Source organism: Natator depressus, chromosome 4 (assembly GCF_965152275.1).
Source record: "Natator depressus isolate rNatDep1 chromosome 4, rNatDep2.hap1, whole genome shotgun sequence".
In the NCBI taxonomy this organism is placed as follows: Eukaryota; Metazoa; Chordata; order Testudines; family Cheloniidae; genus Natator; species Natator depressus.
This window is the reverse complement of record NC_134237.1, coordinates 19,907,707-19,933,525: the sequence shown is the minus strand read 5'-3', so window position 1 is coordinate 19,933,525 and position 25,819 is coordinate 19,907,707. Positions and strand designations below refer to the sequence as shown.

The 25,819-nt window shown below is 43.3% G+C and overlaps 1 protein-coding gene across 4 annotated transcripts in view; it reads right to left on the bottom strand.

Moving 5' to 3' along the window:
- Positions 1-25,819, bottom strand: part of AFF1 (ALF transcription elongation factor 1) — a 161,444-nt gene that overhangs the window by 129,293 nt on the left and 6,332 nt on the right. For 3 of the 4 annotated variants that reach the window (XR_012639237.1, XM_074950549.1, XM_074950550.1), the window contains exon 2: positions 20,919-20,981. Coding sequence is in view for 3 of the 4 variants with exons in the window: in XM_074950549.1 (XP_074806650.1) it covers positions 20,919-20,953 (35 nt within the window). In the remaining variant the exon portion in view is untranslated. Of the gene's footprint in view, positions 1-1,670; positions 1,765-20,918; positions 20,982-25,819 lie in introns of those variants that run through there. The other variant, XM_074950551.1, reaches the window with a different exon arrangement.

The following is a 25,819-nucleotide window of genomic DNA, read 5'->3' as shown; positions in this document are numbered from 1 at the left end:
AATTTGCACAACTCTGACATGGCAGACTTGGGAAGAGCCCAGTTCACTCATCTCATAGTACCCACCCTAAGACAACACCACATACCCTACAGTTCACCATTTGAGTACTAACACAGCCCTGTTCCTTCAGCATGCCACATTAACTCTGGAAACCCAATGCCTCTCTTATAGGGCACCAGATATCCGTCAACAACTCCAATCCTGTCCTTATTCAGTCAGTCTGGTGGGGACGGGGGTTAGGCACAGATTTATTTCCCATATTACCTCTTATTTATTTCCCATATAATCACCCAAGAAAATTAGAGTGTGACCACTGGGACTTCAAGCATGTCCTTGAACTTGGAATTAAACCATGCTTTAAGGCCAGCTAGAGGCCTTAAGTTTTATGCTAGATCCTCTCTCAGCACGTTGGAATATTAAAGCAATGAACTGATAATGCAGACCTGTAAGGCATATTGGTCAGTGATCGCACAGAGGAAAAAAACATGGAAAGGAAGGCATCTGTATATTAGCAAAGTAATGCACTTTCTGAAGGATAGAACCCCGCCTTGTACAGAGACAGACCGACATGTTTAGCTACCAAAATAGTTCAACTCCTCATAAGGAACTCCCACCTCCATTCCCACCTCCCAAAGCCTCAGTGTTTTCCCCACCACGAAGTTGACAATTTCATCAGTTCCTGGTCTCAAATTGGGGGGAAAAAAAAAAAAAGAGTACAGCAGTCAGAAATGTTGCCAGTACCAAACTTCAATTTAGATATGCCACCACTGGCCGGCCGGGCCCGGGGGGAGGGGGGAAGGAAGAGAGCTGTGCTGGGACTATCCCACTGTAAAAGTTTCTCACTTAGGTATTTCTAATATGCCCATTACTGCAGTCTATATGCTAGAAGGCAGGTAAAAGATACACTGAGTTGTGAGGTTTCCTCATAAAACCATTTTAGCATGTTAAGAAAAAGCAACACCCAAAACACCGACTTTCAAAATCTGCGGTAAATAACACTCATTTTCTCCCAACCACAAAATGTAAAATGGGTGCTCTGAGAGCTCCCTTTTTAAATAAACATATAAAAAAGCATTCCTACCCAAGGCTGGGAGGTCTGCCGGGGTTTCTTTCAACAGCATTCAAGTGACAGCAACTAGAGTTAATTATTCTTTTTCACACTCTCCCCTTCACAACCTCACAGCACATTCCCAGCCTTTGCCTACTCAGCAGATTCACATACAAAAACCTGCTACCATTTTAGTCTGATAATTTTTCAGATCGAGGAAAGAAACCAAGTGCAACTGTAATATAGATCCAGCTCAGCCACCTTTTACGTACTCTCACCCTAACTCTAAGCTATCACAAGTGCCTTTTTTTGCACTTGGTAAGATGCAGTTAAAGAAAAAAGCAAGTGCACAAAGAAGATAATGAAGGAAGTGATAAACTTGCTGCTTTGAAAAGGAGTTATTAACTCAACGTATTTCATGAAATTTTCCATTCACAAGTTTATCCTGAAAAGAGATACTACGTTTAGCCTTAAAATGCAGGATTGTCATCCAGATACATTTTACCATAATCCGATTTTTAAACTGACTAGCAAGCTGTAACAGAGGAAAATGCAGCTCAGTAGGACAACTGGGGGACATGAAAAAACCTCTACAGTGGAAAAAGTTTATTTATTTTCTTACCTTGATTGGGCAGCCATAGCGAAGTTTATAATGGCAAATGTCTTCTGTCCATGAGCCCCTTCCCCCCACTTCCCTCCCTACCCCCCAGCCAAAAATTTATTTGCCATTTGCTGATACTTTCGCTCCGTTTCCTGGTTTCCGTAAATTTACCCACGCCAAAATGTCACTGAACTCCCTACTCCCAAAGACACAGGTTCCTGAGTTAAGTCTCTCTAGTTCAGTATTGGATTACACTAATTTTGATAGACATCCGGGCATTCAGGGCCTCTTTTGGCTTGATGCATTCCAAATCTACAGGGAGTTTAACCAGCTCCCGAATTTTCAGCTTCCCAGATTCAGCAATTCCAGTTTAAAAGTTTAACACTTCCTAAAAAGCTCATCAGCATTACTGTAACACATCAATGTAAAATGTTGTTCTTATTCAGAAAAGAAGCCTTTTTTCCAGCTCTACTCCCAGATGCCTAAACAGCCCAGAGCAACCCCTTTTCAATAAAGTTTTCATGGTACAATCCACCTCCTTAAATGGACATGTTATTCTGTCAAGGCAAGAAAACTGGAGGATTGGATAAGAAGAGAACAAGCCCGGGTCACTAGCCTATCACGGATGAAACACCCATTTGTTTTCTTTGCCAGAGACTCCACCTGCATGCTCATAAATGGGTCGGTGCCAGATCCCCAACAAGACTTACAAACACAACAGCAAGAACACAGGGTTCCCTGCTGCTTAGCACTCTAGACATAATGAGTGTGTTTCATGGGATGAGGAGGAAGAGGGCAGAGCAAAGGAATATTTACTAAAGAGGAGGAGGAGGGGAAGGTACTGTATAACATGAATTCCTCACTGCCACTTAAGTTTTTTGAAAGCTAGCAACACGAGAAAGGCTTTATTCTGAGCATGATATTGTTCACACAGTCAATTTTTAAAGCAAAAATATAACCAGTCCAGAGAGACATTGTTAATGTAAGTTATTTAAAAACTGGATACATAATATAAGTTGCAGGTGCCCATACATGGGATCCCAGAATTAGAGAAAAATCGTTGTTTTCTCTTTCATATTAAGACAAAATATAGATTTTTCTTTTGGGCCTCAATGTTGCACAGAGCACAGTGCTGTATTGGAGACCTTGATGCGTGTACTCGTTCATAAAAAAGTAGCACCTGCCCTTTGCTCTGGGTGCTTCTTGACATGTTTTAAAACAATTATAAAAATAGTCTACTCCAGTAATTCCCTTCAACCAATAATTAACACACATAATCCAGCAGTCACAAATATATTTAAGATCCTTGCAATCTCCTACAGCAGAGCGTGCATACACAAACACTCCTCTCTAACATAACAAAACTATTGGTATTTATGTATTTCCAATATTAAACAACAAAAATAAAGAGCGCTTTGAAAGACTGAGCTGCTACTGAGAAAGTTTTATTTATACAGCATCTTAGAAAAACAGGAAATTCACCATTTGTAACAAAAACTATATATAAAAATATTTAGAACAGGACATAATTGGAAATGGATGACTTAAAACATTATAGCAGAAATATCAGCAATAGCTATTGTTAAAGGACACTTAGTAGTTTCCATTCTACCCCATTCTCGGTTGCATATAAAACTTTCAGGCAGAAATAATTTTCTACTCCTGGTTAAAAGTGAAATAATTTTTTTGGAAAGTCTGAGCCAAAAAAAAAAAAATATTGCACATTGCAGAGGAGGTAGATGATATACATTATACATAAATAAGGGCCTAAATGTTAAAAAGTGAGCAGTGACTTCTGGGTGCCCAACTTGCAACACTTTAACAAGGTCTGTGCTGAACATTAAAAATTGACAGACGATGATTTTGGCTATATATCACTGTCACTAGTCAGTTGGGCCAAGTATTGCAACTTTTACACAAAACAAATAACTACAGCTAAAACAGCTTGTCACAGTTCAGGGCATCTGCACCTGCATCTTCCCCCTTATGGTCCACGGAGGACACCTACTCAAGTTCCCAGCTCCTAAGCCATGATCTGTCTTGGGCTGAGACCCGCACCTCTCCCCCTGCTGACCAGGGGTTTTCCAGGCAGCACAGTTCCTTGCCTACACTGTAATATCCCCAGCAAGTCAGGATGCTAACAGGCCAATGTCTGCCCTTTGCTTTCTCTCTGAAGGCTCTGATCTGGGTAATGGCCCACAGTCATAACTTACCACACAGCTCTTTCTAAGCAAGCACATTTATTCTTAAGGCAAATAAATTCCAGAGAAAATGTATAAAAAAGAATATAAGAACCTACATACATGCTAAAAAGTTTGCCACAGAGGTCACCCCACCTCCAATCCTGGGTTCTGGTAAGTGTCAGTTCTTCCAAACCTTACCTAAGGATTGCACCCCTCCTTGGACAGAAGGTCCTGACTGTTTCTTGGATCAGAAAGAAAGCTCTGAGTCAGTTTAAACTCAGGCTATTTAACCAAAAGTCCTTTCTTTGTCTCTCAGTCTCTGGAGAATCCAGTTTGAACAAGCATATGGCAGTCTACCCAGGTGGTGGTACTTTTCTGGAGTATTGCAACCGGAATGTATTAGCCTAATCACTCCACAGTAGCCTTAGTTCTGGGGGAGCCGTGGTTACCCTCCCCCATGGAATTACGTACTATCACTGGCCCACAACGGTACAAAAACTTAATGCAGAAAGATCTCTCTCCGAGATACCGCAAGAAATTGCCACACAACCGAGAAGAAAGTTGACAATTGGTTACGAAATTAGCCTTCATTGAAGAGCTGCATTTAAGTTTTTCTGGGGAAGACTTAGTTTTGGTTTGACCAAAGTATTGCCCTTTGTGCATAGGCCCAGTACACACATTTCCAGAGGGGATTTGTGTGGGGTTTTGTTTTTAAACTAAGCTTGTAAGAGGTATGGTTAAGAACGCTGTGTTGCATATTCAAGTATGGCTAACTTGCTTGACACTCCTGAGGGAATTCTGTACTAAAAAATAAAAATTCTGCAAGTTTTGTTAATAAATAAATGTGGGGGCTTCAGTATGGCAGAGGGGAGCACAGATCACTGGCTGCATGGAGAAGGGAGATCACCCTGCAGTCTCCCCAGCCGCGGGACACAGACTTGACAGCGAGGCTGCACCTGCCCCTCTCCACAGAAGCACCAGGTGTGGACAGGCAGGCTCAGCCCAGCAGGATCCAAATGTGGAAACACTTAGTGTGGGAGGATCCAGGTGCGGGGTGAGAGGGCTGTGCGGGGGGCAATCTGGGTGCAGGCAGCTCAGTGTGGGGTTCCAGGTACAGGGCCAATGGGAGTCTGAAAGCAAGGTCCAGATGAAGATGGTTGAGGCTCAGCAGGGAGGGTCCAGATGCAGTGGGTGGGGCTCGGTAGACGGGGGTCCGCATGCAGGGTGGTGAGAGGGCTGGGTGCAGGTGGAGGGGGGGAGGACTTGGTAGTAGTCCAGAGGCAGGGGGTGGGGTTTGGCAGGGTAGGGGTTCGGTGGGGCAGATGCACAAGGGTTGGGTTGACATTGGAGCAGCTCCCCATACAGTGATTCCTACCCTGACAGCTGAGGTATGATGGGGGCAGGAAGTGGGGTGGGCTGCAGAGCTGGGGAGGTGTCTGGGGGTAGGTCTAACCTGGCCCTGGCTGCTCCATGCAGGGGAAGTGCACTCTTCCCCCTAGCAGCTGAGCCTGGAACAGGGTAGGAGCCACCGGCCAGAGCATGGGGCTGGGGAGAGCTGGGTGAAGGGGGGCTCCAGATGCAGGGAGTGAGGCTTGGCAGAAGGGTCTGGGTATGGACGCACGGGGGTTGGGTGGATCTGACTGAGCACTGGCGGGGGAGTCCCCAGCCCCATCCCTCCTCCCTGCAGCGATTTACCTCTCTGCCAGCTGCTTCGGGTGCCCAAACCGACACTTCCACATTGCTGGGGAGGGGCACATGGCTGTTCTTGTGGCTTCCCTTTGCTTCCCTGTTAGAAAGTCATTTTTCTGCAGGGAAGCAAAGAAATCTGCGGCAGACATGAATGCTGCACGCACACAGAGAGTATTACTTGCCCAATGAAACACATACTGAAGGTACAAAGAGGTTAGGCAGGACTGCTGCACGTGTTCTAAAGTGTACAGGCAATAATACTGCTTACCTCTTTACTCCTCGGTAGATCTCAAAGCACTGTTCAAAGGAAGTCAGGATCATTTTACAAATGGAGAAAGTGAGGTACAGATGAAGTGACTTGCCCAAGATTATCCAACAGGCCAGTTCAAAGTCAGGAACAAAAACCAGGGCTCGTGAGTCCCCACGCAAGGCTCTATCCGTGAGGCCACACTGTTCACCAGTGAAATACTCCACCGAGCCTTGGCAGCTCTTCAGCTGGGAAAGAAATAAAATTTCTTCCCCAGCTTCAGAGCCATGAAGGCCAACAGCTAATGTGATGGTTAGGCACATGTTTCACCATACTTAGTCATTTACAGCACTTTATTTGCTCAAAGCATTGTAGACACATTAACTACTTAACCCCACACAATTCCCCAGTGAGGTAAGTAGTATTAGGCTACATCTACACTACAGACCTTACAGCAGTACAGCTGCACTGCTGTAATGTCTCCTGTGTAACTGGTCTATGCTAGCGGGAGAGAAATCTCCCGTCAGCAGAACTAAACCACCCCCAATGAGTGGCGGAAGCTATTTTGGCAGGAGAGGAGTAGGGAAACTAAGGCTATGTCTACACTGGAGCATTTCTCGGCGAAACTTCTGTCGGTCGGGGGGGGGGGGGGGTCCACACCCCGACTGACAAAAGTGCTAGTGTAGACATAGCCTTAGTTTTCCTATTTCTAAAATGGGGATGTGGTAGAAAGGCAAGGTACATTGCCCAAGGCCACACAATAAGTCAGTTAAGCAGAGCCAGCGTCAGGTCTCCGGACCCCTGTGCACAATCCTCCACATTGCCTTATTCAATTTCAGGACTTCCCAAATGCACTCAGCCTTGGCTGTCAATACAATCATTTCCATTAGGGCAACAAAAGAAACCCCACATCCACGTTCAAGTTTACCCATCGCTCCTCCCCCACCAATTGAGAAAAGATGTGGAGGACAAAAAAATTTGGAATTTGAGAACAGAAGTTGCTTAACCAGTGAAAGGAACTTTTGTTTTTAAATATAACCCAAAAATGCTGATAATCAAACACACCATTATCGTTATTTAGAACGCAGTAATGCCCAAAGTATGGTAGGGTTTTTCCAAAGATATGCTCTGCCCTCAGGGCTTACAGTTACAAATAACACCTGAGATCTTCAACAGGAAAAGAAATTGGGGGTGGAAATCTATCATTTTCAGTTTACTTGCACATTTGAAAGCTGTGTGTGTACGTTCAGTTTCATCTCTTTGCATGCATCTTTTTTGCAGAGAAAAGAATTTTTTTTTAAAGGAAATGTGATAGGCTGGGGTAGGTGTAGATTTCAAGTTGGTGGTTTACGTTTAATGATTTAGGATCTTTTGTATTTATTTTTATAGCATTTCAGTTCACGTTTAGGATTGTCACAATATCATTAAATAATAATGAACTGTTAGTATCAGTCAAAATTTACCAACCAGCTGGATTTTTCGTCCCTGCAGCCTGCAAATCTTTTGTTACAAAAATCTGAAAATTGTCTTGGGCTTTCCCTCCCATGCTAAAAAAACCCAAATAATTTTCCAGTAGCCTAGTTGTAAGATATAGCCCTCAAATAATTATGAAATAGGACTTCTAATTGCAAGCAAAGGATTTCTGCTAATACCCATAGAAGCTATGCAAACCTTTGTTTTCTGGCTAATTAAAGGCTATAGGGAATCCTTTATTGCACTCTTTTGTAGTGGCTTCCATCCAAGGATTACTAAAAGCTCTACTCCTGAATTAAGCCCCACTACCTGCTTGGAAGCGAGTGAAGTATCCCCATTTTACAAATGGATAAAACTGTGGCACAAAGTTGTTAAGCAAGTGGACTAACGTCTGTCACACAACTATTTTGTGGCAGTGTTGGGATTAGAACACGCCAGTTTACAACTCCAACTACTTTAAACACAAAACCATCCTTCTCCTCAAGGAAACAAACAGTGGCTCGACATGACTTCTAAGACAAGCAGGAACAACCCAGCCAGCTTTAATTAAAAGCCAGATCTCCTAATTAAACAAAGGACCAGAGACCATTTATTTTCCAGTACATACGTGGGGGTGTGTACCAAACATTTGGGGGGGGGGGGATTTTGAGAGAATACCACTAAATTATGTGATCAGCTTCCTTTCCTTCGGATCTATTTCAAATCTGCTCAAGAGAGGCCCAGGACTGGAAAAACATGGGTGATTCAGGTCGGATTGAACGAATACGGGCAAAGCCATATAGGTCATTCTTCACAATACCCGGCCACTCTGCCCCTAGTTGAAAGCAGCTCTATTATTTCCCCTTGTTTAACGAGCACTCACATTGACTCAAATATATATTTTTTAAAATTCTAGGCCAACCTGTAGGCTGACAAGCAGCACCCTTCTCCATAGACATGTAGCATCATAAAGAATTAAGATATAATTTTCTTCCAATCTTAAGTACTGTACGCGCCTTTTCTGTATATTGATATGCATACACTAACATTCTTTGATATCAAGGCATTTAAAGTTCTGTACAATGAAACATGCTATGTTGAGTTGTATTTATAGATTTCAAGGACAGCAACGCTGCATACTATATAAAATGCTGAAATATTTGAAAAGGAATTTATATTTTTGTAACTTGAATCAGGCATTGTATTTCATAGAATCATAGGGTTAGAAGGGACTGCAAGGGTCATCTAGTCTAACCCCCTGCCAAGATGGTCATCTAGTCTAACCCCCTCTAGCAATCTATGGCCAAAATGTTAATATAATAAACGGACATATTGTGATCAATTTTAAACACTGTTAAATCCTTTTTATTATCAGTTAATTTCAAGAACACTCATAAGCAATTAAAAAAATACTACCAGATTTCTTTTATACTTCACTGAATTCTTCTCCTGGAAAGAAAACATAAATAAACGTCTGACATACTGATGTAATTAGGTAAAGAAAATTTGTTGTTTATGTTTTCATTCTCCAGGCCACATGAGCACTTTCCATGTTGGAAGCAATTTGCATAATGGAAACAGAGCAGGGAAGAGACCAGTGGGAATCACCCTCTTTCCTGGCTATAAACATCCAATAACTTCCAACCAAGGAATGCACACTTCGTCTTAAAAATTATTTATTCTTTACCATCCCCGCACATAAAAGCTTACAGTCCAAAAAGTCAAGTGCCATACAAAAGGTATGGGGAGAAGAATACATACATCGTAGGTGGGGCTGGTGACCAGCCACTTCCCATTATAAGACTCTCTTTTCAATTGCTTATAAAACTTGATCAAACTTTAGCTATGTCCCATGTTTGCCTCAGGCTTATTTTTTAAAAGTTTTTCAGCCCAAACAGTTCAGACATTCTTGGGAACAAACGTAGGAAAAAATAAGTTTTACCCATGTTAAAAATTCTGGTGACCTCTTTGTGAAGGTCTACTGCACCTATGCTCTGGACAAAGACATTAAAATTTGGCAGGGGGGTTGGCCTTTGCTTCAGGGATATGTCTTTTGCCATCCCTATGAAAATCCACCCAAATTTGGCCATGTTATATGCCTTGGAAAAATTGCCATCTGCTCAGTAGAGTCTTGCTGGATTTTTAGTAGCTAGGTTCTCTTTCGTAGCTAAGTAGATTCAGTCTGCACTAGGCATGCTTTAGCCCATGACTGAGCTTTGGGCTGCTATGGGCTGTGCTAGGTTAAGGCACTGAAACGGAAAGCCGGGAGGCTCTCTCTCTTCTACTCTTGGCCCAGGCAGGAGGAAGCTTCCTGCTTCAAATGCAGAGGAGACAAGAACCAGACCTGGGAGACTGACTCAAGAAGTTCTTGATGCCAACTGGCAAAACTGGAGAGCGGGGCGGGGAGGGGAGCCTACTAGAATCTCATGAGTGTGGTGTGTATATTCTAGTTCACCAAAGAATGGCATGTGGTCTCAAACAGAAGCAGGTGTCACACTGGACATCAATATCATTGTGAAATGTACATACAGATATCGAGTAAGGAGTTACATACATATTCTGAATACATGTTCTTAAGAGTCTTTGTATCAAGGTGCTGATCACCAGCAAAGGTGAAAAGCAGGTTTTGTGTCAGACAGATGTTTATTCATCTGTTTACATGTAAATTGTCTCCTTCACAATGGGCTTATCACAAGTCTGAGCTGAATGCAAATGAAGGATCCTCAGAACTTCACATGTAACCTAACAGGAAGAGAAAAACAGCAGGGGAGAGAACCTTATCTGGAAGTGCACTTCAAAGGGTTGGGAGGCAGACAAGACACCCAGGCACTCTTCACGGAGGAAGTAAAAGCACAGTGGTTTTGCTTCATGAAAAAAGCATCTCAGCCAGGCTTGGCTAAAAACACTGGGGAGAACTTCGGTGAGATGAAACTTCTTTAGACGGGAGGTTAACCTGTTAGTTAAGTTTAGTATCTAGAAAGTATGTTATGATTTTGTTTTGTATGTAACCATTTGTTTCCAATATTCTCTCTTACTATCACTTAAGTGACCTCTCGAGGTCCCTTCCAGTCCTACGATTCTATGAAATCTCTATTATTATTTGATAATAAACTTATCCTTGTTTCACTATAAATATAGCTCAGTGCTGTGGCGTTAAGCTAAGTGCTGATCCTGAGCTGAATCTTACAAGCCGGTGTTTTCTGTTCCTTTGGGAACAGTGGGCCTGGTAATTCTGTGAGTGTCCAGTGGATAAGGGGCTGGACACTTCAGGGAAGGCTCTGAGGACTCGGGGGGTTGATGTGTGCCTGATAGTAAACCCTAGGGAGGCCTAGAGGGACTGCTTGTGCTGCCAGAGGCTGTTTTCAGGGAGTTGATCCACAGCGGGCACAGACGAGGGTGCCCCACACTAAGGGCAATTGGTGAAGTACCTCGCAACCCTGGGGAGCGTCACAGGGCAGGGGAGGGTGTATATTAAAACAAGGGCCCTGGAGAGGGGGAAACTGGGACTGGGGAGCCAGAAACAGACACCTGACAGCAGCGCGTATGCCAAAGACTAAGAACCAAAGAGGAGGAAGGAAGGGGGTGGGAGAAGACAAACCTGACAAGGAGACAAGGTGCAAGGGGAGAACCACGAGTAGCTGGTTGAAGAGACTGGGACAAGGAGCTGTGGGGTCAGAGGAAAGGAACTAGATGATGAGCCCAAGGAGGGAGACTGGGAGCCATTGGGAACAGAGAAGGTAAGTGTGAGGAGCGGGACAGAGAAAAACTGGGCAAGAAGCAGGGGAAAGGAGAACTGGGAGGAGAAGATTGAAAGGGCTGCAGCAGAAGAGGTCAAGCTAAGGAGGGAGGAGGAATGGGCACAACAGCCTGAGCCCACCAGAGGACATTCCCCTCCAGAGTCTAGAATGGAACCAATGATTTCTGAGTTTGTCATTCCTCTACTGTCGGCAAGTATGCGAAAAATCCACTGACAAACAGTCTCTCTCATACCCCTCTGGTGCTGGGCCACACAGAGGATGACAACCTACTACTGCTATCAGTTACTCCAACAGCGCAAGTGACAGATGTCTGTGTGGTAGATCTTAAGATTCCAACTCTGATGAAGACCCATGTTGGTGTCAACATAAAGCCATATAATTTGATTTCTGTTTTTGCTTTCTCCTTATAAAAAGCTAGGAAATTATGCATAAAAAACGATGTTAAAAGAACACTATTCAGTACACAAGTCAAGCACTCAAAAGTTAGGAAACGCCCCAATGAAGGTTGGCTGTGCAACCTTAATTTAGCCTCTTTCTGCGTTTGCATTATGATACAGCCTTTAATTACATGATTACGCACTATTTTTCCACAGGATGTCTGCCTCATTCAGTGCACAAGATGGACCTGCTATAGGGATGAATCACAGCTGTTCAGGAAAGGAGACTATTATGTGTAAGACACCTGCCTAATTTTTGCATAAGTTGGAAGGTGTGTGGTGAACAAGGCAGGGAATGGCACGGAAAAAAAACTAGTGTCGTGTTGAACACTGCCCTTGAAAACTGGGTTCTATCCCTGCCTCTGCTACAGAAATCCTGTGAGATGCTGGGCAAGTCCCTTAAACTCAACTTTTTACAAGTGGTCCCTATTTGTGTTCTCCATACTTTCTGGGTGCCTGATTTGATACACTAGGGTCTGATTTGCAAGAGTGCTGAACACTTACAGATGGAAAAGAAGTCAATAGGATCAGTGCTTTGAACATATAAACTGCTATACAATGCTAAGTACTCTGAAAAATCAGGTCCTAGTTGTCTCAAAATTGAGACATGGCATCCAAAATTAGTAGAAACTTTTGACCTTCATCTCTCTGCCTCTGCTCTTCATCTGTAAAATAAGGATAATAGCACCACTCCTTCACCTCACAGGCGTATTGTGAAAACGAGTTACTGTTTGTGAAGTACTCAGTATAACAATGAGCCGCACAGAAGAGCCCATGAAACAATTATTAATTCTGTCTTCAGAGCAGGGTTTGAATCACACGCAGTAAATAAGGCATGGGGCCACACACTGAACAATGAGGAGAACACAAAATATTGAACAGTTGCTCATTAAGTGAGCACCATCCACCCTGTGCACTGAATGAGGCAGTGTTCTGTGGAAAAGATATATGATCACATAGTTAAGAGACTGCGTCAGAGTGGATACAAATCATTTTTTAATTGAAATCAGATTTAAATATGTTTTTAAAATTTTATTTAAATGATTGTTTCTTTTTTAAAAATAAGCCAGTTTAAATTTAAATCTGAATCTAATACAAAATATTTTAAGCCCAAAATATAAAATTGTATTTAATATTTAATTATATAATTATAATTTAGTTGTAAACGTGCACGTTTTTATATAAGAAGTTTATGTATGCAAAACATTTCAGGTTCTTTTATTTAATACACATGATTTTTATATGCTGTTGTGTATTTAATTAAATTCCAGTTACCATCAGGAAGGCCAAAGCATCACTGGAGCTGCAGCTAGCAAGGGATGTGAAGGGTAACAAGAAGGGTTTCTACAGGTATGTGAGCAACAAGTAAGCAAGCAACAAGGAGGAGGTCAGGAAAAGTGTGGGACTCTTACTGAACAGGGGAGGCAACCTACTGACAGACTATGTGGAAAAAGCTGAAGCCCTCAATGCTTTTTTTGCCTGGGTCTTCACTGACTTATGAGGAGAGGCTGAGGGAACTGGTCTTATTTAGTCTGCAGAAGAGAAGAGTGAGGGGGAATTTGATAGCAGCCTTCAACTACCTGAAGGGGGTCCCAAAGGGGATGGAGCTAGGCTGTTCTCAGTGGTGGAGGATGACAGAACAAGGAGCAATGGTCTCAAGTTGCAATGGGGGAGGTCTAGGTTGGATATTAGGAAAAACTATTTCACCAGGAGGGTGGTGAAGCACTGGAATGGGTTACCTAGGGAGGTCGTAGAATCTCCATCCTTAGAGGTTTTTAACGGCTTGACAAAGCCCTGGCTGGGATGATTTAGTTGGGGTTGGTCCTGCTTTGAGCAGGGGGTTGGACTAGATGGCCTCCTGAGGTCTCTTCCAACCCATGTCTTCTATGATCCTGAAGCAGCTTGACTCAAATCATGAGCAAAAAGTTAATTAGCTAGCAAAGAAGAAATACATCATTCACCATTTCCTAACATACTAAAAGTGTACAATTAATACAAATCTGAAATTATCATCCTATATAATTGCTTAAATAAATGTATATAGGTAGCAAAAAGATCTACCAAATTGTGTAAAGGCGCTATTTAGTTGTCCAACTGAGACAGACTCTTGGTCAGAGACTTCTACACCCTTCAGGGACTAATGCACAGCACCCGGCATTTGCAGTGACGCTCAAGCGGTGTCTTCAAAACAGGAAGGTTTATTGATACTCAGTTGGAATATAGCACCGGAAGTCCTTCGGTTAGCATAGAGACAAAGGTTAAATCGTTCATTCTGGTCAAACCAGAGCAATCCACCAGCCAAGCTGGAGCGAACCTTTCATTTTCGGAGTCTGAGTTTCTCTCCCCTTTCTTCGTCAGTTCCCAGGTGAGAGCTCCCGCTTCTTCCAGAGTCCACATTTATTCCCCCACTTTAAACCTCCCAGTCCCCTTCATTCTCGAGCGCTGCTGAGAGGTGGGGAAATCTTCCTCCTCTCTGGGTTGTTGGCAATGTTTCAATGTCCTTCCACCATCTTCTGAGATTTTCCACTGATACGGGTCCACCTTGGCCAGTCCTTTTTTAATGACCCATTTCATCCCCACAGACAGCTAGGTGAGACAAACCTACGTCTTCTTAGCCTGCCGTAAGAGCAAACAATCCTTTTCCTCCCTACCAGGTAGCCAAGCAAAGTATAGGGGAAACTGAGGCATACATATACATCACAAAAAATATTACGAAAAATTCCCACATAGTCACAGACACATGGAAGAGGCATAGAGGGTACTGCAGCACCCAGGCATGTGTGGGAGGCCCCAGAGACAGGAGACGCACCCCATTCCCGAAGACTGAGTGCAAGGTAAAAGTATTGTCCACTTTGCATGGGGCAGGGGAGTGCTGGGGAACTAGATCAGAGCTGGGGTGAGGACTTGGAGCAGAATTGGGTGGAGCTGGGGAGCTGGAGCAGAGCTAGGAAAATGGTGGGGCTGGACTGGAGATGTGTGGGAGAATCGTGAAAGGGGGCCCTAACTTATTCTTGCACCAGGGCCCTTTACACCTTGTTACACCACTGGTCAGATTATTTAAATTTAAAAGCATCCACTCATTTTAAGGAAAGAAGAGAGAAAGAGACTCCAACCCATGTCCCTAGTTAGATGAAGGCGTGTCATGCATTTTATTAAATACTCATGAGATAAAGTGCATAGGTAACCTTTTGATAACACATTCACAGTAAGAGAATATTTGTTTATACACAGAAAAAGTAGGTCAAAAACATGCACCTACCAATTTTTCCAAACATTGCATTATACTTAAGGATTAATAATGTAATGGGTTTAAAAAAAAAAAACCCACACACCACCATATACTCACACCCTCACTCTCACTTCTAAAGAGTCAGTGCTGTCTTAATTAAAAGGTCTTTTCCCAGCTCTGTTTACAAGAATTGCCACCGTTTACCACCACTGGCGATTCCTTTTCACTCTGAGGTGAAAAGGGTCAGACACATTATGTCTGTGTTTCCAAGTAGCTGAAGCAGACATGCAGTAGCCTTTTTCATTTGCCAAGGGGTTCTTGGCACCAGGTCAGTGAATGACATTTTCAAAGGAAAGAGTGAGCCTTCCATATGCATCCAATATTATGCCAAGCTGCACTCCTCAAAACCACCAATAATTTCTCAGCAAAATGGGGTCTCACCCTGTATTTCCCTCAGTGGCATCGCCAAGCAACCCATCACACTGCCTCCTGCTTTCACTCAGAGGCCGATTCTTTCTTAACTGAATTAATATTTTTCTGATGCTGAAGCACAAACCCCACACAATTAGAATCCAAAGTACTGTCTGTGGCTTGCTGCTCCTGTGCGCCCAGTCAGGGGACATGAAATTCAGGACTTAAGCAGTGATCCCGACATGCTGAAATGAAGGCCCATTTTATCATTTTACATCTTCTCTTTACAGTAGATTCAGCCCTTTAATCACAATACTGGGATCCTTCCAGAGTCCTCTCAGTGCTTCTCCTTCCAAACAACAAAGAGACAATTACACACTACTAAGTTGCTAGGTAAGTTCATATTCCCCACGCCACAGGTTTTACAGCTAGCAGGAGGCACACACCCTTACGTTGCTATCGTTAGTGTGGGAAGGAGGGTAGGAAGTCACAGAACCTTATACTAGATAGCATCCCAGGTACAGAAAATAAGGGCTTGTCTATACTGGCACTTTACAGCGCTGCAACTTTCTCGCTCAGGGGTGTGGAAAAACACCCCCCTGAGCGCTGCAAGTTCCAGCACTGTAAAGTGCCAGTGGGGAGAGAGCACCATTCCCCTCGTGGAGTGGGGTTTTTTTATGGCGCTGTCTCGGCTCTCTCCCAGCGCTGTCTCGTGCCGTGACTACGCAGCCAGGGTAAAGCGTTGCTGCGGCAGCACTGTAACGTTGCTAGTGAAGACATGCCCTCAGTCTGTAAATCCCACAGTCCTGCTTCCTCAAGGTAGAACTGCAAAGCCAGCAACGCACTGAAACCCAAGAGTGCAAGCAGACATGAAAAGCCAGTTTAACTAGGTAAATAAGGTTGTGGATTAGAGCGACAAGGTGGGTGAGGTAATATCTTTTATTGGATCAACTTCTATTGGAGAGAGAAAAGTTTTTGAGCTTTCAAAGTTATTCAGAGCTGGGAAACTAGAGGGATGTAGGTCTGTAGTGTGCCCAACCTCAAAATGTCACAATGAAAAATACCAGGTGAAACAGATTGTTTATCTTAAGTAGTTAACATATATTTTAAGCCACCTTTCAATGTGAAGCGACCCCTCCTGTCACGGGGGTGGGGTGGAGTAAGAGGGGACAGCGGGGGGGGGGGGAGAGGGAGTTGTTAGTGCATTATAGATTGCTGTAATAAACCATAAATGCCGTGTCTCTATTCAGTCCATTATTTTTAGCATCTAGCAAAATTATGAATTTAAGTCCCAGGCTTGTCTTTTGAAAGTATTGTGTGGGTTTCCTTGAAGATGAGGAAGGATAGGTCAGATACAGAGTGATCATTTTGTGAAAAGTGTTCACCCATAGGTGATAGGGTGTTTTTGTCTTTTATCATTTTCCTGTGGAAGTTCATTCATTCCTCCACAAACTCTGAAACATTAAAAACCTCCCTCAAAACACCATCCTTGCCACCATGGATGTCACTTCCCTATAAGGCATGGGTGGCCAAAGCCCTGGCTTGTGAGCCACATGTGGCTCTTTTTTACAGTTAAAGTGTGGCTCATAGAGCCCCCCATGCCCCGCCCCCCATTCTCTGCCTACCAGACTGGGTGGGGGGAAGCTCGGGGCTTCTCCCGGCAGTTGGTGGTAGGGCTTCAGCCCCGTGAGGTGTGCATGTCAGGGCTTGGGGCTCCTGTGGGGCTGAAGCTCTGAGGATCCCCTTGCTGCGGGGCTGAAGTTCCAAGTGCCAGCAGGCGCTCCCGGCTCTCGAACTTCTGAAGATTATCATATGCGGCTCAGAGGGTCTGTAAGTTTGGCCACCCCTTCTGTACACCAACATCCCTCACAATGACAGCATAGCTGCCTGCCTCAAATATTTACAAGACAATGGACCACCCGCAGATATCCACCCCAAATACATCGCCAAACTCATCCATTTCATCCTCACATATAACAAATTTTACATTCAACAACAAAGACTTTGTCCAAACCATGGGAGCAGCCATGGGTAGTAGGATGGCTCCCAATAAGCCGATCTCTTCATGGGCCACAGTGAAGAATTTGTGGACAAATGCACCACAAAACCAATGATATACAAGAGATACATCTGTGATCTTTTCATCCTCTGCACAGATGACAAACTCCCTCAGATTTCCAGCGCAACTTCAACCACCACTCACAACTCTCTCTCAAACACTCCCATACTAGTACCAACTGCCTGGACCCCATGATCAGCTACAAGAATCAAAGTCTACAGACAGCCATGTATAAGAGAAATCTACGGCCCACCACAGCAACCTTCATAGATCCAGTAACCACCCAAATACACCAAGAAATCTGTTATCTACAGCCAGGCACTCAGATACCACAGAATGTGTTCAGAGGAGATACACCTTAACACACTCAAAACTGCCTTCAAAAAACAATGACACTCTACTTCTCTAGTGGATTGCATTATGAGAGAACCTGCTTCAATACAGAAATAAAACCCCCTCCGACCACACACCCTAAATTGTCACCTACCAGCCCACACTGGAACCCATAAAGAGTATCAAACAACCACAATCCATACTCAATGGGGACCCAGTCATCAATAAATAAATAAATAAATAAATCTTTCCTGATCCCCCTCTTCCTTCAAACAACCCCCACAATCTCTCCAAACTCATCATCAGAAGCAAGCTCTGCCAGAACAGATGCAAAACCTGCAGACACATCTCCATTTGAACAATGATCAATACGCCCCCACAACACACCTTTCAAGATCCCGGGGTCCTACACATCCCTGTTCCAACATGTGGCATATCTCAGCCAGTGCACCAAATGCCCCGACAACTATGTGGGTGAAACCAGACAATCACTACGCTCTCCAGTGAACTCACTAAGGAAAATGATAAAAAGACAGAAACACCCTGTCACCTGTGCATCTACACTTTTCACAAAGCGATCACTCTATATCTCACCTAGCCAGACTCATTCCCAAAGGAAACCTGCAGAATACTTTCAAAAGATGAGCCTGGGTGTTTAAGTTCATAACTTTGCTCGACACTAAGCATCATGGACTGAATAGAGACATAAGAACATAAGAGTGGCCAAACTGGGTCAGACCAAAGGTCCATCCAGCCCAGTGTCCTGTCTACCAACAGTGGCCAATGCCTGGTGCCCCAGAGGGAATGAACCTAACAGGTAATGATCAAGTGAGCTCTCTCCTGCCATCCATCTCCCCCTCTGACAAACAGAGGCTATAGACATCATTCCTTACCCATCCTGGCTAATAGCCATTAATGGACTTAGCCTCCATGGATTTATCCAGTTCTCTTTTAAACCCTGTTAGAGTCCTAGCCTTCACAACCTCCTCAGGCAAGGAGTTCCACAGGTTGACTGTGCACTGAGAGAAGAATTTCCTTTTATTTGTTTTAAACCTGCTACCCACTAATTTCATTTGGTGGCCCCTAGTTCCTATATTATGGGAACAAGTAAATAACTTTTCCTTATTCACTTTCTCCACACCACTCATGATTTTATATACCTCTATCATATCCCCCCTTAGTCTCCCCTTTTCCAAGCTGAAAAGTCCTAGCATCTTTAATCTCTCCTTATATGGGACCCGTTCCAAACCCCTATTGTTTTAGTTGCCCTCTTCTGAACCTTTTCTAACACCAGTATATCTTTTTTGAGATGAGGGGACCACACCTGTAGTCAGCATTCAAGATGTGGGCGTACCATGAATTTATATAAGGGCAATAACATTCTCCGTCTTATTCTGGAATGGTCCCTTGAAATGTGTGTTAACTACTTATGCTAAACAATCTGTTGCAACTTCTAATTAGCTGTGACACACTGATTTCCCAAACCTGAAGAAGAGCTCTGTGAAGTTCTAAAGCTGGTCTCTCTTCCACCAACGGAAGTTGGTCCAATAAAAGATACTACCTCACCCACCTTGTCTCTCTCGCTCTCTCTCTAATATCCTGGAACCAACATGGCTACAACGAAGGCTGGGGATTGTGAGTGATAGCAATACTGCTGGCCAATGGTGGGAAGGAAGTTGGGTGAGGTGGAGAAGATATGTATGGCCCTGATTCAGCAAAGCACTTTGGAATGGGTTTAGCTTTAAGCACATACTTAAAAGTTCCACCACTTGGCTGAACTGGGGCCTATGACAACAACATCTCTGCCATAGCGCATGTCTGTCAGCTAATCCACGAGTAGCACTGTATAAACGTTAATCAGGTGCCCTTGCCTGCCCCGCACAGGTGGAGGAAGACTCCAAACCTGGTAGTGAAAAATAGGGACATTGAGCATCGTCCTGAAAGGGGGAAAATATAAGTGAAGTACTATTTTGACTGTAGTAATAGCAGAGTTTATGAATGCATGCAGTTGTTTAAAAGTGTTCTGCAGATGTTAAAAATAAAAGATATTCCTGAGCAAGAGGGACGTGGAGGGGTATAGCCAATCACTGGTTCAATATTTCAATTAAAAGAAACAGCTTTAAAAAAAGACCCATACCCGCCCATGAACCAGACTATCTTGCAGGCTGCACCCCACTGTCTCTTTGCAGCCATCATCAGGAATTCCTATCACATCGCTTGGCGTTACCTCACTGTCATTCATAGGGTCCTAATACTTTAAAGATGTGCCACAAGCAACATATGCACTTTCCTAAATGGTTACAATTAACTTAGAGAGGTTTAGATACCTTGTTGGCTTTGGCACCAGAGCTGTAAGAAACCACACTGTGAAGAGTGTTAAATGTCCTGATTTTTCCAATTGAATCAAGAGAACAACCATGTGCAGAACACAATGTACCCTGCAGACTCAACAGCTGTCAGATTCATTTTGCTGTGATATCTGACCCCAGGATGAGGCAGAGATGTATGCAGGATAGTGATCGAATAAATCCCCATAATTTTTTTTATTTGTCCATGCTGTTATACATTGTATCCAGACATGGATATCTGAATACAAAGAGGACGTTTCTTGCATATCTATGCCATTTTAATGAAAAAAAATTAATAAAGCTAGATTAATTTTAGATAAGAGGTTAGGGGAGGGCTTAGTAGTTAGGGAGCTGGCCTGGATTCAATTTCCTGCTCCACCACCAGCTTCCTGTGACACTTTGGGCTACGTGCCTGAGCTTGCCATCTGTAAAATGGGGATATCAGCACTTCTCTACCTCACAGAGGGGTTGGGAGGATAAATGTATGAAAGGTGATCAGATACTACCGTGATGGGGGCCATCTAAATACCTTAGACAAATGGATACATTTTGTTTGCTCAAGTGATCCTAAACACATCTTCCCCCTGCCTCCTGCACCTCCAAGGGATAAGCTCAGCACCTGCAGGATTCAGTCCTCAGGTCAGAACAGCCCTTGAGCTCTCCCTCCATACGCATAAGTGACACAGGGTAGAAGCAATGCATTTTAATGGCACAATCAACCTCATGCAGATAATTGTTTGAAAAAGGGTGCATCAAGTTCTCTCAGTTACCCTGGGGAAGGGATCAAACCACTGTATGTGTTTTAAGATAGGGCCCCACCCCACTTACCAAACCTGCAGAACTGGTGGCCACTGTTCTTTGGTGCTGCTGGATAAGTCTTTCCCCTCATTGAGAGCGGGTGTCAAATTCTTTATTTTACATTGCACTTATATGGCAGAAAGTTACAGTAATCTCTGGCTTTTACAAAGAACAGCAGATTGTTTTGTTTTGTTTTAAATCTGTTTCCCCCCTCACAACCAGTCTCAAAATGAATGAAGAGAGGTTAAATCTGAACCTATCTAAAAGTTAGTTTAAAAAGTAAAAGAGAAGAGTGTGCCCAGTGTTACACTGGGTTAATTCCTACCCATTGGTGCTGCTTGGTGTGTCCGTGGACGCCATTACGACACTTCAGTGTAGATCAGCTCATCTGGAAGAGAAAAGGGGACATGAAAACACAAGTTAAAAATATCCAAGTATTTTCCCTTCTGTAAGACACAGCACATAATATTCAGCCTGATCCTAGGTGCCACCTAAGCTTTGCTTAAGCAATAATATGGACCAATGGGATCACTTTTCTCCCATACAGTTGCTCCCAGTAGATGGTCATATAGGGCAGGACAGGAGGCTGGGCGTGTCATCTCCAGAGAAAGGCTCTCCTTCTAGTACCATCCTGCCTGAAATCTCTTGTTAATTTGAAGCAGAAATTATCCAGGGAGGGAACAGACATTTATATTTGTGTGTATATCTGCCTTTCAGCTTTGGCTGTCAGAGGTGTCTGATCCATCAGACAGCTCCTTCGATAGCCTGTTTTCTAAAGCCATACTGTAATTGAGCAAAATGCAGGTACCCCTACAAAAATAATGCTCTGTGATCATCATCCATGAGTGAAGACAAAAAGCAAAACCAAAACACATGCACAGCATTTTTCAGCAGCTCTCCCCAAGATCAGCTTTCCCCCTCAAACCTGCAGGGCAGTCTGAGCTATCATCCTGAATGACATGTATTAGCAAGGCAAATACTCTACAGAGTAGATGGTCTGCCTGAGGCAGCAAATCATCAGCAGTATTGCCAAGCCCAAAATGTTCAAAAATCATGAGTCAGGCTCACCAAAAATCATGATATTGGCTTTAAAACCATGATATTATGTAAAAATATTAGATTTGGGGTTCTTTTTATTTGACATCTGCTTTTGAAGCCTTTCGGGTGCACTCGGGTCACATTTTGGACCTTTCTCCACAGCTACACAGGTTAGAAATTTACTTTTTCTGTAAGAATGAAGGCTGAAATGGTCATATACCCACTTGTCTCCATGAGCTGGGGCTTTAAGGAAAACAATAATTATGAGACTCATGACAAAATCAGGAGAGTTGGCTACACTGCATTAAGACTATAGCTATGCATTAGTAAAATTTTGACACTTTGCTCAGTGATTTACACTACGCAGAGAAAGAAAAGTTCTCTGCCTCCAGAAGTTTACAATCTAAGAACCTGATAATGAACACAGAGCTTAGTCCTGTAAGTTGTCCCATTGGTCTGAACTCCACTAGTTTGAACTGTTGGCTTCAAAGGGACTTCTCACAGTGGTAAGGTTTCAGAGTAGCAGCCGTGTTAGTCTGTATCCGCAAAAAGAAAAGGAGGACTTGTGGCACCTTAGAGATACTCCTTAGAGATCACTTGCAGAATTAGGTCCTAAATGTCTAGGAGCAACACAAAACATTCAGTAGTTGTTTGTGTTGTGTGGCACTGTGAGCAGGTATTTGCCAAACAGAAATCCCTAGAACTAGCACCTAGTTTGCCATTATCGGACGTCACTACTCATGCTGGGCTCTTAAGCATTTCAAGGCCCAGAGACGTCTACATTGGAGTCACATGAGCACTTGCTTGAAGCATACAATGCTGTATTTTCCAGCTGGGGGTGTGACCCATGGAAGCACCAGATTGGTCCAAGGAGATAGACATAGGAAAAGAGCATCTGGGTGGTGAGGGGAGGGAGAGAAGCTGCATGACCCTTGATACCCCCACACCTTTACTGCAAATATGTCCTATAAATGCGGCTAAAGCAAAGGGAAGCTCTTTGAAAGTTACCACGGTCTCCTCTCCCCCAGCTGTGGTACCTAACTGCACTGGATTACAGGCTCAAGCAGTAGCTTACCAGCCTGAACTTCTCTTTGTTCCCAGAACACTCAAGTCCAACCTCAAAAGCATGTACACCACAGCCACATGGGGCGAAGGAACAAAATGATACCAATGGACACTCCACTCAGAGTATCACATAACCCTCTGGTGAATGGAAGAAACAAAAAAATATACAGCAAAATAGAATAAAATAAAAGGTACAGTAAAAAAGGAAAGAAAGAAAGAGCAGTGAGGAGAACAGAGAAGACAGACAGAAAAGAGAACACAGATACCAAGTCCCATCACAGTTACGATGAGGGAGAGACGTGCATTGAAATGGGTGGCTGTAACAAAAGACTGCTGTTCACAGCCAATTGGGTTTCAGGTATCAGTATCGCTCCACCCTCTTGCGCATTATAAAAATGAGGTCAATTAAAAAAAAAAATTAGTTGGATCTGCCATCTCCAAAGTCTTCCCTGTGCTCAAGTCCATGCAAATGCATAGAGCCTATTTTATTACAAAGCTTGTGGCAACTACCACAATAATCACCTTGATTCCTCCCTCAGATCTACTCAGTTTCTCAGGGCAGGTCTATGCTTAAAATGCTGCACTGGGGCAGCTGCACCGCCGCTGTCGTGCTTAAGTGAAGATGCTCCCGCGCCGATGGGAGACCTTCTCCCGTCGGGGTAGTTAATCCACCTCTGCAAGAAGCCGTAGCTATGTCGACAGGTGAAGCTCTCTCACCAACATATGCTGCCTACACCAGGGCTTAGGTTAGTATAACTATGCCATTCACACCCCCTAAGAAACTTAGTTATACTGATGCAAGTGTGTAGCGTAGACCTGGCCCCAGTGGAATAGGTTCCACAAAAGTTTAACAACAGTAATTGGTTTAGAAGACGTTTCAGGTGGCTTTTTCACAAATGGCTTTCATTAAGAGCTGAGAAGTGCTCCCCAAGAAACTGCTTTTGAATAAGACCAAAGTGAAATTAAGGATAGAAAATAGGGTCTGGATTAGTGTAAGTACAAAACCCACAACAACCCAGGGGTACCAGGAGAAGGGAGAGAAAAACACACGTTGGAAATAAATTCTGGCAGGAAAACAAGCACTGAAATGGTTAACACTCAGACCAGACCCTTTATCTGCAGCATCCCACCGTACTGAGAGCATAACACAGATTTATGGCCCAAGGACAGGCTGCAGGAGCATTATGCAAAACAGTGGGAGCTCAGCTCAGCCAACTGAAATTAAAAGAAGTGGATGAGTTGGTAACTGGATAAAGAGGCTGACCTCTAGGTCATCAGTTTCATTCCAGGCCAGTCCGCTACCATTAGAAAGTTTTTCAGTCTTCAGTGCACTATATCAAGCAAGTTTGGTGGGCTCAGATTAACTTATGACAGCATCTCTGTCAGATCACTGCCACCAAAACAAAAATTCCAGTTGAAAAGATTCAGGACTAGATATGCATGGAGACGACACTATCAAAACACTGTTACATATAGACAGTAGGATGCAAACAAGGGATTCCACTTTGAGCATAACAATGTAGGAGAGCAGCAGCCTCTCTTGAAGGTTTTGTTCCAATTAAATTTGAGAATTTAAAGAGATGTAACATTTCCCACACTTCTCTGGGCTTTCCCATCTCTAGTCCCTGTGTAGCCTCAGAACCCCATCCTACCAAGTGCTGAACTCCTCCCACGAAGTGCTGAGCTCCATCGCCTCATGTTGCAGTCATTAGGTATGGAAGGAACGGAGCTCCACTCAGAGGTGCAAAGCAACTGTACCATGGCTTTGCATCCTTGGCTATCCAGAGCTCAGTTATCCAAAGCTCCCCACATCAGAAACAGGACTATGATCTCAACATCTGTTACTTTTGCTGAACTTTCAAGTATCAAATCTTTACTATATGAACATATTAACATCGCCCATGACACTTGGATAAGAGAGGCTGGTAAAGTATATAATAGATTTTACTTGATTATAGCAGAGGAATTAATAGTGCTCAAATACTATATAATAATGAAGAATGGATGGAACCCTTTGTGGTACATGCTCCCAGTCAGAGTTTAAGACATACCTGTGACATTCTATGATCAGTAATCTTGTTTTAAGAAAAGAAACCGAGATGACACAGTTGTAGAAAAGGCAGCTCAGCCTGACAGACAGTCTAGTTGGGTTTAAAATAAACTAATGTAGGTAAACAACCCAGGAAGGGTACTAAGTGGGTAAACTACTACTCAAATGGTCCTAACATTGGCTGCACATGATCAAAAAGGAGTTTGCCCCTCAGGAGAGGCTTGGGCCTCAAGAGGTACAGTACTATAGAGGAACACCAATTAATCACAGATTGACTGGGAAGCATGGGGAGAGATGCATGCACTGCCACTACTTATGTTATATCTGCTCTATGGATATAGGGCACATTAATCTCGGAGATAAAATTCTCATTCCATTGAAGCCAATGGGAGTTTTGCCACTGAGTTGGTCACACAACCAGGTGTGTTAATCCAGCACTGCAATCATTTAAGAGAGTTATTAACATATATCACATTTTAGTAAGTCACCACTAGCTGCAGTTGTCACCTGTTTCTGCCTCTCTCGCCTCAGTTTGCATTTGAAAGATATTTGTTTCTAAATAGAAGCTTTCCCCTCCAATGTCAATTAATATACTGAAGAATTCTAGCTAAAATTCCTGGGTTTGTTCTCAAAGTGAGCACACAACATACAAGTAATTTTTTCCCTTACAGATCTTTAACAGTTTCCTCCTTCACCAGTTCTGAATGATGTCTGTGACTTCCCCCTCCTACTACGTTTCAGAAATTCTAAGACGCCAGAGGTTTCCTCTAGAGCCAGAGTCAGGAAGTGAACCCTCTTTCAGATGGCTTACTGAAATGCTTTTTCTAAACATATTTTCAAAATAAAATCCAGTCGTTTGTGAATAAATGTTCCTCAACTCTTCAAACTTTTTTTGAAGAACAAAAACAAACATAATTGGGAACCATCCAAATTATAAATATTTATTTATGTTTATTCTTCTTCTTACAAGCCATTAAGTCGCTACTCAATAATACTGTCACTAATAGCCATACAATACCTAGCACTCATGACATAGGGCTCCAACACTGATCTTTTATAAATCCCATGGAGAA